General features: G+C 42.0%; 1 protein-coding gene across 5 annotated transcripts in view; it reads left to right on the forward strand.

The window, feature by feature from the left end:
• The window catches only part of tshz1 (teashirt zinc finger homeobox 1), a 200,879-nt gene extending 188,284 nt beyond the window's left edge, over nt 1-12,595 (forward strand). For all 5 annotated transcript variants that reach the window (XM_088090477.1, XM_088090476.1, XM_088090478.1 and 2 more), the window contains one exon: nt 7,980-12,595. In XM_088090477.1, coding sequence (XP_087946603.1) covers nt 7,980-11,329 — 3,350 coding nt within the window. In that variant the 3' untranslated portion in view covers nt 11,330-12,595. The remainder of the gene's footprint in view (nt 1-7,979) is intronic.

Genomic DNA, 12,595 nt, shown 5'->3' on the forward strand with positions numbered 1-12,595 from the left:
TGCCCTCTCATTTTCTCTTTTTTTTCATTCTCTCCTTTTTCCCTGTATCTCACCGTCTACCTCTGTCACTCAGACACACACAGTGCATAAATACACACGTATGATCAGACTCTAAAGACACTTCCTCTTTGTGCTTCTCTCCCCTCCCTTTATCGTCTTCGCTGCACTAAACTCATCATTGTTGCCATCATTCATTCTTTGCCGTTTCCTTTCTTCCTTCCTCTGCCCACTTTGTTTTCTTTGTCCCTGCTCCTTCAGGACAGGTTTTGTCCCATGAGTCATTTCATCAGGTTTCGTTTTACTGCTTCTATTCATACGGACTGAAACACTCTCAAGAAACGCCCTAGAAAACTATGTTCAAGAGACAAATCCAGCGCTACTTTTGATTTTGACGAATTCAGGGTTCAGCAAGCAGTTCTTGGCAGGAGGAGAATCCACCGTCGACTACGATTTAACAAATCTATGAGCAACAAAGTTAACCTAAACACCAGGCGCACGAGTTTAAACTGTGGTTCAGCCTGCTTTTTTTTTTTTTCCTACAATGATTTTCTGCTTCTACTCGCCACACAACCATAGTGATTTATGGTAATTATCCATCTTTGGGGTCATCCATCAACTGGTTGTTGCTAGGCGATGGGAGCAGCTGTTGTTTAGTCGGGGGAAGCTCCACTGTCAGGGGCAATGCAGGTGAATTCAAAAGACGGCATCTATGAAGAAAGGATGAAACTGTGTTATTTTGTTAGCTTGTTAGTTTTGTGATTCATCTTTGCACGATTTATACAGAACACCTTTCTATCGTGCAACGATAATACACCTTTGATTGAGCCAAAATAGAACAACTTTAATTAAAGACGCTTGCATTTTCTTATTGTAAACTCAAACAAAAGAATGCAACAATACATCTTTAAATCTCAATTTTAATAACTTCTCATGGATGGCGAAGAAAGTGACAATATTTTCTCCAAACGAATCTGTTTAACAAATGGCATCTGTCTGATGCAGCCTACATTGAATCAGCGCTTGGCACTGGTTGTGTAAATCTCACTCACATCATCTTTAATTAGCATTAGTAATGCTTTATCTGTACTTTGCCTGAAAACAAACCAGATGGTTTGAAATGTGTGCAGCACCAGAGCAGTGTTCGATTGTTGGGCGTGGGGGGGGTTGTTGGCGGAGAAGCAGAGCAGAAAGGGCTGGAATCTGCCGTGCCGATGATCTAATGGCTGTTGTTTCATCTCAGAGCAAGCAGGCACTGACAGTTCAGGGAAAAGGTGATTTATAGACCACAGTCACTGTCATGGCGTGTCGAAACTGGCTCACGGGAGATCTGAACAAACAGGGGCAGGAAAGAAAGAAAGAGAAGAACGAGGGAGAGGAGAAACTTAGCAAAGCAATTCAAGAAAGAACTGGATATTGTTTGGAAGAAAATGGCCACAGATTCCCCAGATTGTTGCTTTCTTTCATCGCTGATCTATTCTGAGAGCAGCTACCATTTGGTCTTTCTCAGTCACACACATTGTACTCAAAGTGGCCTAATGAAGCTGAGCCAGAGGTAAAATGCACTGTCTATGTGACCCATTTAAAAAGGCTATTAGCATAATATGAGTTCAAGTAATTGCAAATTACTTGGAAACATGTGTGAAAGCCCTCAGGACAGTCAAAAGTTTAAGAAAAGGTCATTTATCTTAATTTATCTTTTATAAAGCATCCAAAGCAGCGATCCAAAGTCTGTGCAGTAACAGAGATTTAAAAATAAAAGTCAAATTTAAACTGTTGCCTGCACACGTAGCTACCAGCATGACGAGCAGGCTGTGCTGGCTGTTCTGTTTTCCCCACAACCGGAAGAGTCGTGGAAGCTGAGAAGGTGGATTTGTACGACACACGAGCTATTAGAAGCCCTGGAGCTATTGTGCCATATGGCGAAATATTCCATGTGGGTTAGCGGAGGGTGGGGCCGCGGGTGGGGGGGCTGTTAGGTAGGCTTTTACATGTCTGGTCAAGCAAGCTTCGGGTTGAATTATGGCTAATACGAGGTCTTTGTGGCAACATTCATCTGTGTAGCTCTGTGCTGTGTTTTGGGGGTGATGACGGGGCATTTAACCATTGCAGGGCTGTACAAGGTGTGTGAATTTGGCACTCAAATATTCAGTACCAGAATACCTTGAAAGTCAGACATTATTTGAGTTGGTCCTTGAAAAAGGACCCGAATATAATTGAGAGAACAGAATTGTTAATTATTTTATTTTAAGCATTTGAAAAATGGGCCATGCTTGCTACTATTTTCTAACGGCCTATGAGGGTTATGAACTCAGATTGCCAACGGGTTGGCAAATGGCAGTAAATAGTCAGCGCCAAGATGTTTCATTAGCCTACAAAACACTGATACAAGAGCAGCATCAGTGGTGAGTGCAAGTTTTACTAACAACTACGCCGTGCTCTGCACCCTGTTTATTTGTCTGCTACTATTTTTTTGCATATGCCTGAAAAATAATAACCAGTTAATGGACTGACTGATTGAAAGTTCATTTTAGGCCCTGAAAGCATGTTTGCAAATGGTTTTTGAGAAAACAATTTCACCCTTGAAAATGATAATGAGTGCTTGAAAAAGTACTTGAAAGTCCTTGAATTTGGCTTGCCCCTGTCTCTAAAGGATCGCTACAGTGATAAACCTTTTTTTTTTTCAAATACAAACAGCCTAGAAATCGCTATCACCACTCCAACCAGACTCAATTTAAATAGGCAGTAATTTAAGCACGTACTGTGCCTGTATATTGTCACATCTAACTGGGTAAATATAGGGTTTATTTCAACCAAAACGGAGTTGGTGATATTTTGAACAGTGACAAGACAAACAGCTTTTGTAAGTTTTATTTCGTTTCTGTCGACTTTCAATGAAATGTGTTTTCAGACAGTAAAACTGGTGTTTATTTCATGGCTATAGAAGTTTTGGGGCTGTTTCTGGCTGTTTCTGGTTACACAAAAAGCATCTTACTCTTTAACAAAAAGTTGTTTATCTATAGGGATCCATTCCTTAATGTTGTCAGACACTTATAGTAATCTTAGCCTGTCAGTCAGCAAAAACACACACTCTTACTGAAAGTAAATTGACAGGGCGCAATTTGCCCCGAGTGGTTACATTGCAGCCTGTTTTGATGTTGCCAGCTGCAGCACTCTCGCTCAATACTGGACTCAGTTTCAAAATTGTTGCTCTCATTAGTCACATAGACACAAAAACATGGGAAAATAGGGTCTAGGTTGAAAAATACAGAAGTTACCCTTTAACTTTCTAATAACTTGGATGACAATGTGGATCTCAGATGATTTATCAGGTGACAAGTCTTTATGTGAAACCGTATGAAAGCTTGGTAGTTGTCTTGAGGCTGAGAGGAGACTGTTGGTCTGTGCCAGTTTGCCTCAGTGTTTGTCGTCCACAGTGTAGACCAAAGAGAGTGTCACTTCCTATGAAACCACAGCCACAACTATCCCAGAGAGAGAAAAAAGAGCAAGAATGAAGAAGACGGGGGAGAGCAGAGAGAGACAGAGATTGCCTGACATACTAAGCATTACCATAATTGGCTTTTCTACATGATAGGACAGAGGAAATAATAATGTCATTTTATTTACAGCCTTCTCTTTGCTGAAACACACACACACTCATGCACGCTGTACAGGTCAATGACACACACTGATCAGGCCTGTCCAAAGCCATCAGAGGTGAGTGGCAGGGAATGGAGCGGCCGGTGACAAAGCGAAACGGGAGAGAGAAATAAGACTGCCACGGCAGAGCTCCTATTTTGAAGGGCCACTAAACGGTGTGAGGGAGCCTCGCCGACCGCTCCGCTCAGAATGCAGCGCTCGGCCACGTAGGGTAAATCAGCAGGGTGAAAGCTGGCGGAATTGGACATTAGCACTGCAAATGAGAGCCAGGATTGCCCTCTTCTCTGAGACAACACGAATAAATGAAGAAGGTTTAGAGGGGAAAGTGTGTGTTTTCTGTGTGTGGGGGTGAAAAAGAGAGGGAGTAAAAAAAAAAAAGAAGTGTTGTGTTGATTGTTACAGTGACTTGTCATATTCAAGTTTTCTCTGTCTCATGTCATCTCCTAAAACTGGTCATCGACTAAGCGTTGCTGGATTTGTCACTATAATAAAAACATATTGTAATAATTTGTGTTATTCTGCTGTCAAAGTCATATTAAGTATGACGTAACTGAAAATGAATTTAGAACTCTTTTTAAGAGCTAATATTTCTTTCCACTGTTTAGCAGTGTATGTTTGAAATTGTATATACTAGTGGGATTTTTATTTTATTTTATGTTTATTCTACTTTTTTTCATTGCTTACCTTGAGGACTATAAACTTTTTTTTTCTAAAACAATCCCTTTTTTTTTTATTTAAAAATGATGCCGAACTTGACTTAACTTTACTTACAAACTTTACTTAAAGTTCAGTTTCAAATTGGCAAAATTATGATTTAAATCAGTAAAAATCCAACTAGAGAATTAAAATGAGATTATGAATCTGACCAGACATTCATTGCCAGCTTTTGGTACTCGTTGCCATGGACGAATTTCATTCTTCAAAGCTGCATTTAACTCGATTTTAAATATATAAAAAAAAATTATAACTATAAAGATAGTTTTCTTGACATATTTCTCAGTTTTGTATTATTTTCTAATAATCCTCCACTCATTTAAAACTAATTTTTTAGTTACTTTTCTGTCACATTTTACATTTAATTTCTTGCAATTAACTTCTTAATTTCTTGCATGTTTTTGAAAGAAAATTGAATACATTTGTGTGGGTTTCAAAGTCAAATAGCTTGTGAAAGGGGTCTGAAGGCAGCATGAGAAAACTGATGTCAATCCAGTTTTCAAAAGAATAAGGAACAGTTAAGGTCATCACACATTCTCTCGGCTTGGCTTTCTGCTGCTCCATCTCTTGGGACAGACCGCCCAGAGTACGCACTGCTGCTCCGAGAGTGCGGTGTTCTGAATAACTGAACGGTATGTTTCAATACTGTCCCGCGAATGGCCCAGTTTTGGCCAGAGTTCACTCAGGGTGGATTTTTCCAAATGCACCAACAGTAAACACAATTTTATTTGTAAGCAGCGTAAGTAGGCCTAGTCCAGGCAGGTGCACCTGTTTGCGTGTGTTTTTGGTAGCAAGGAAATCATTTTTCCAACTGTTTTCTCAGCTCAGTCGCATTTGTTGTTTCAAATGTGTATAAAAAGCAAGGTGTTGTGTGTGCTTGCATGTGTGGACCTCACACAGCTTCCTGCCTTGGGGGAGGGATGTAGTTTGGAGGAAAGGTGTGTGTGTGTGCATGCATGTGTGTGTCTGTGTGTGTGTGTGTGTGTGATAGAGAGAGAGAGACTGGGGGGATGTCCTACTGTGGTGTCACCTGTCTGCAGCAGGAAATCCTGGACTCTGGGCACAACAATAGTGACAGGCTCCTCTCCAGACGCAGATGGCTTCGCTTTCCCCCCGCCAGCCACATTGCCTCCCTGCATGCACCTGACACACTGTGACACTTGACACACACACACACACATACACACACAAGTGATCAGCCACACCTATTTTGCGCACACCTACGTAGTTGCACACATGGCAGAAATTTCACCACTTTCACTCTCCTGATATCTCGTACTTAGTTTGTTGGATGCTGGTTAACTTGTTTCCCTGTCATGTTTTTTTCTGTGAGATATGTGCACACACACATACACACACCTCTTGTTCGCTGGCCTAAACACATCTTTTCTCCTCTCTTTTCAAAACTTCCCCTCTTTTCCCTATCCTCCCTGACAGCACAAAGTGGGCTTACGTTTTTGACTGACAACCACAACAGACACCTTCCCCCCCCTCCTCCCCTCCACCCCCGTTTTAATCCCCTCCCTATCCCTCTCTCCCTCCTTCTCCTCTTCCTCTTTTGTTCTGAGTGACGCTCGAAAGCCGCCGTGTCAGCATCTTTTCCATCTCTGATTGCCTTATTAGCCGCCGGTGGCACCCGCAGCTTTTCTGACACAGATGGTGAAGGAGGAGGCTCGAGCAAGGGGGGGGTAAAAAAAAAAAAAAATGGCTGACTTGTGTTTGTTGTTGTTACTTTCCCCTCCCACCTCTTCTCCAGCTTGTTTGTGTGGACACTGACACCTCGGGCTGACACTGACACACTCCTGACACTGATGCCTGTCAAGGCAACATACGGAGGATGGCAGGGAGAGACTAGAATTTAGTGTTAGTGTGCTTTCCATGTGTGAATGTGTGTGTGTGTTTGCACCGCTGTCAGGTTTCTCTCACTTTGTCAGCTAAGCTGCTTTGTCTTTAACTACTCTCACCACATTGACTTTGAATAGGTTCAGTTTTGCATTTATTTCAATACAGTGGGCTGCATCTTGATCAGGAGGACGAGGCAGGTTGAAAGAAAGCTGTGCAGCTGCATTGGCAAAAGGTTAAAATCTTCTAATTTAGCGACTAAATCAAGCGAATGAGCTCAGTGTGGCCTGTGTATAATTACAAGCTTACAGTTAAGAGCAAAACTAGCACAGGAATAGTTTAATTAAGAAGAGGAGGGCTGAATATGTACGTGCTCTCACACACACACTTTCACACACATACTAGGCTGAGAGTTGCAGCTGTTGGACCTCCAGCTTTTCCCAGGCAGCAGTAACTGGCACCTCACAAACATCAGGTATTATGTCCATTCCGATTATGGGATAGAGAGCTACATGCTGTTTGAAGCTGACAGCACATCTGCCTCCTCACTGGAGACTGATTCTGGCACCTCAGACAAGCATCTTATGAGGAATGGATTGGGGGGAGCTGCCTTAGCATATTTAACCCTCTATTTTCACCCGCTCTCTTCCTGCTTGTAATATTTCTCTCTTAATCTGCTTCCAGGATCATATATAAACCTTTTCATCTTTGTGCTATTGTAGAGAATTATTCTTTTAATTTTTACATTTTGATCTTGTTCATATGGAGTTTAAAAGGAATTATAATGCCAATTTTTATCATGCCAATTTTATCATTCTCGAACCAAATGATTTTTGAAAATAGTCAACAGTTACAGTGAGTGGGCAGCCATTTTCCAGTGATGCTATAAATCTCTCTCTCTCGCTCTCTCTCTTCTTTTAAAATGGCACACTTGAAGCTGTGAGTACTCTGGGAGCATAGGCAGTAACAACACGGCTTGTCATGTCCACTGGCCGTTTCCTAGCATCACGCTGTGAGGACTTCCACAGCCGATGCCAAGTTGACTTCAGCCAACCATGGCTTGGCAAGGCTGATGCAGCTGGCATTTTCCTCCACTATCTCTTACTTGTGAATCCATAGTATGTGTGGCATGTTGGACAAATAGAGCAAATTAAAGTCAGAAACAGATCTGCAGTTGCTATATGGCAGCAAAATAGACAATAAAATATTCTGCATAGAGAATGTGGCTGTAAAGCTGCTCTCGCATTTCAATTTGCTGATAAGGAAATTTATTAGAGCAATCGGTGAGGCAGATTTTCCTCTTAACTGTTATTTTTTTCAACTGTGAGGAGACAAAAATGTCTTCATTTCTATTGGGAAGTAACATATCTCACCGCATGATTAATAAGTATCATCATCACTGAGGATTTGTTCCCTGTATAATTTGAAATTTTGCTTGTTTTTAGTTTTTTAACTAGGCAGTAACATTTCTGTGTTCCCATCTCTGCTCTCTACCCTTGCTGAGCTGTAGTGTTCAATAGCTTCATTAGGCAGTGCAGTGAAGAGGACTATCTGTCATTGTCAAGATATGGATGTTTGCCACTTTATTACTGCAAAACTGTGTCCTCTGCTGGGACAATTGACAAAAATCTCTTTAGGATTATTGCACACAGCACCTCCATATAGTAAGGGTGGTAGATGCATAATTGGTGTCATTCTATGTATCAAAAATATATCTATTAACAAGATCTAATGCCCCTTTTTTTCCTTTTTTTTGTATTTTCCAGCTTATGGACCTGAGGATGAATTTAAAGGCGATAAGATTGATGAAGATGAACACCTGCAAGATGATGGTCTTTCCCTGGATGGTCAAGATGCAGACTTTCTTTTCAATGATGATGAAGAAGCAGGAGATCGTTATAGCTGCCAAAACTCTCCCCTCAGCAATGGCACCAACCCAGACGCTGGGTACGCCTCTCCACTCAGCACCACCAGTGATCACCTGGTGGACCTTAAGACCACGTCCTCCATCAGTGATCCGGACAAGGTAGAGGAGAAGCTAGGGGAGAGCACAGAGTCCATAAATGGCCTCTCGCTACAGGATAGTCTGGCAAAAATGAAATCTGTCTATGCAAACCTCATCTCGGATGCCTCCTGGTCCAGCATTGCTTTGGACATGCTCAAAAGCAAGCAAGGGAACAATTACGCAAATAGCAACGACAATGGGAGCAATCACAAAGGGAGTAATGGGTTCCTGAACAGTCAAAGCCCAGGCAACATCCATCTGAAAAGTAGATGTAGCACTAGCAATGCCTCAGCTACCACTAATGTTACCATTAGCAGTACTACAACCAGAGCAGTGTCGAGCAACAGCAACAGTGGCACCAGTGTAAGCTCTGGCAGCACTGGAGGATTAGCCTATGACTGGCACCAGGCAGCATTGGCCAAAACCTTACAGCATACCCCATTCCAGCTCCTTCCTGAGCCGAGCCTTTTCAGCACCGTGCAGCTTTACAGGCAGAACAATAAGCTCTATGGCCCTGTGTTTACGGGTGCCAGCAAGTTCAGGTGTAAGGATTGTAGTGCCGCCTATGACACTTTGGTTGGCTTGACGGTGCACATGAACGAGACGGGCCACTATCGTGACGACAATAAGGATACCGAGGATGATCGAAGCAAGAGGTGGTCCAAGCCTCGTAAGCGTTCTCTGCTGGAGATGGAAGGCAAAGAAGATGCCCAGAAAGTTCTTAAATGCATGTACTGTGGCCATTCTTTCGAATCCTTGCAAGACCTCAGTGTTCATATGATCAAAACAAAACACTATCAGAAAGTGCCTCTAAAAGAACCAATGCCAGCCCTCACCTCAAAGCTGGTACCCCCAACCAAAAAAAGAGCATTTCAAGACTTGATGTCCCCGAGCTCACCAGAGTCTGTCTCATCAGGCATTCTACTGGGAGAGTCTCCCAAAGACCAAAAAGTGGCCAATCCTTATGTCACTCCAAACAATCGATATGGTTACCAAAATGGTGCAAGTTATACTTGGCAGTTCGAGGCACGCAAGGCACAAATTCTCAAATGCATGGAGTGTGGCAGTTCTCATGACACCTTGCAACAGCTGACAGCCCATATGATGGTCACAGGGCACTTTCTTAAAGTAACCAATTCGGCCTCTAAAAAGGGTAAGCAGTTAGTGTTTGATCCTGTCATTGAGGAGAAATTCCAGTCCATTCCTCTGCCACCAACGACCACACGACTCCCAGCGCCCAATGGGAAGTCACAGCCTGACTCGCCAATGCAGCCCACAAGTCCTGAGAACAAAAATGAGGAGCAGAAAGATGAAGAGGTGAGTGAGGAGAAAATGGAATCTATGGAACCAGAGAGAAAAATAAAAGAGGAGAAGGAAGATCCACCTGAAAAAGCTGATAAACCGAGGAAAGCCAGATCTTACCAATATCTGAGAGAAGAAGACTTGGAAGAGGCACCTAAAGGTGGCTTGGACATTTTGAAGTCTTTAGAGAATACAGTTTCAAGTGCAATCAGCAAGGCCCAAACAGGCACACCAACCTGGGGTGGATACCCCAGCATTCATGCTGCCTATCAGCTCCATGGATCCTTGAAGTCTACATTGCCGTCATCTGCACAAGTTCAACCTTTGTTCAGCAACAACAGTTTGAAGACATTGTCTTCTGAAATGGGCTCTCTGATCCATTCACCACATAGTCCCTCTCCGCCTCCAAGTCACAAGAGCAATGTGCTGGCCATGGAGGAGCTAGTTGAGAAAGTGACAGGGAAAACTTCAGTAAAGAGTGAAAAAGAAGAAAAACCTATTCAGAGCAAGTGCAGGTCTGCAAAGTCTCCATTGCCAAATCCTAAAGACAAACATGCTTTAGCCAATACAGAAAACAGCTCAAGGGCAGTTAAGAATACTGTAGTTGAAGACCAGACTGAGTTGAGAGGCAAAGACGGAGAGCAGGCAGAGAGCAAAGTAGAGACACAGATAAAGAGTGAAGGTGATTCACCAAAAAAGCCTGTAAGCAATGGCTGCAATAACCTAAGCATCATCACTGATCACTCCCCTGAACAACCTCTTGTCAACCCCCTCAGTGCTTTGCAGTCTATCATGAACAACCACTTGGGGAAAGCTGCAAAAGTAGCCACCCCTTTTGTAGACCCCTTCGCAATGCTTTATAAGATCAACAGTAACACTGCTCAGATTAAGTCAGCAGAGCCACCGAGTCAGTATTATGATGATGATGAGCAGCCCATGGACTTGACAAAATCCAAAAACGCTAATGGAAGTGCACCTAAGGGTACCTCAACACCCATTAACAATGGCAGCGTAAACAACAGCAAACCAGCATTCAAAGAGTTCTCACAGTCTTCTTCTCCTCCTCTGCGGGAGAATGCTTTGATGGATATTTCAGACATGGTGAAGAATCTAACAGGACGTTTGACACCAAAATCTACAACACCTTCTTCTGTCTCTGAGAAATCAGACCTTGATGGCTGTACTTTTGAGGACAGCTTGGAAGAGCTCTCTCCCATCCAAAGACGGAAGGGCCGACAGTCGAACTGGAACCCACAGCACCTCCTGATTCTCCAGGCCCAGTTTGCCTCCAGTCTTAGGGAGACTCCTGAGGGGAAGTTTGTTATCAGTGACTTGGGACCCCAGGAACGGGTCCATATCTGTAAATTCACTGGTCTCTCCATGACTACTATCTCACATTGGCTGGCCAATGTAAAATACCAGTTAAAGCGGACAGGGGGCACAAAGTTCCTAAAGAATATTGACTCTGGCCAGCCTCTGTTTTTGTGCAGTGACTGTGCTTCCCAGTTCAGGACTCCCTCCTCCTACATTCACCATTTGGAGTCACATCTTGGGTTTACCCTGAAGGACCTCTCAAAGCTTTCCATAGATTTATTAGAACAGCAAGCAGTCAGCAGAATAGAGGACAAGACTTTCGGTTCCTCTGGACTTACAGAAGAAGACACTGGCTTGATATATCAGTGCAAACTGTGCAATCGGACATTTGTGAGCAAACATGCAATTAAATTGCACCTTTGCAAAACACACGGAAAGTCGCCAGAGGACCATCTGATCTTTGTGAAAGAGTTGGAAAAGTTCGACAAACAATGAAGACAAAGCTGACGGCATGACAGATTACTGTTGCACTATAACTATAAGCTACAATCTGTCATAACAGATAGTGCCACAACTGTATTGATCATTGTTACGACACATATTGTAATGAAATCATGGTAGCTTTAATACCACATACTGTAATTATTCAGTTAACCATAAATGACAGGACCTTGCAATGCAGAGGCTCAAAGCTACGTTGTAAAGGTTGAATTTTTGGTGACATTAGCGTACCAAATTGGTGCAGCAGCCATGGCACTATATAGTCACTGACTGATTGTTGCTTTCCTAATGCACTGCATCTTATCTGAGCCTTTGGGAAAAGTCCATCCGTTGTTTTAAAACTGGACCACGCTCTTACTTTGATCACTGATTTTGAATGATTTTTTTCAAGATAAATATATTTCAACACAACTTGCATATTATTTATGAGACCGTTTGTGCATGTTTTTATGTAAAACAGTGAGCATACTATGTCTAATGAAATTTCAACCATGATGACAAAATGGATATCCCTGTTTAACAAATCACAGGTGTAGTCATTTATATGAAGGTATATGGTTATTAAAGTGAGAAATTATGTTCTAAAGTATTATGATGATTCCAGCACTTTAAAGAAGTGTAAACTGATGAAGAAATGTGTGGGTAAAAATTAACACATTACCCTACTGAGTTTTAATTATTTTGATCAACGATCAGCGATTTCGGGGACTAAATAGAATATTGTTATGTATTTGCCATTAAATCACAGAAATTCATACAAAATGTTTAGAATATTTGTTTCTTCAGTAAAATATCATTTCCTGGTTGTTTCATGTACAGTATTTGCGTTAGTTGGCTACCAATTTTATTATTGTGACGCTACAGTTGTAAAGTTAATGAAGTTTAAAAGTTATTGTATGAATAATCAGCAAGTGTGTATATATGTATGTCAGCATATCTTGCTCTTTACAGTTCAGCATTATTTGTACTGTGTGCATTTTTATAATGTTATTTTCTAGACGAATATGGGGGGATATGTATAAAACTTACAGAATATTGTTGGACCACAATGTCCTTTTTCAGTGAAAAGTAGGTCCTTCAATGTGATTTACATAAAATGACAGAATTTTACTGGCATCTGCTCTGATGCATGGTCGTGTACATAACATTGAACAAAATAAATTCTCACCCAATGATAGATTTCCAGGTTTTATCATCAACCCAATTATTCAGAATGGCATTCTTTTATCCTCAGTTGTAAAATAAACTCCATGTCCTGGA

This window comes from Plectropomus leopardus, chromosome 17 (genome assembly GCF_026936395.1).
Source record: "Plectropomus leopardus strain MGB_pleo_1.0 chromosome 17, ASM2693639v1, whole genome shotgun sequence".
NCBI lineage: Eukaryota > Metazoa > Chordata > Actinopteri > Perciformes > Serranidae > Plectropomus > Plectropomus leopardus.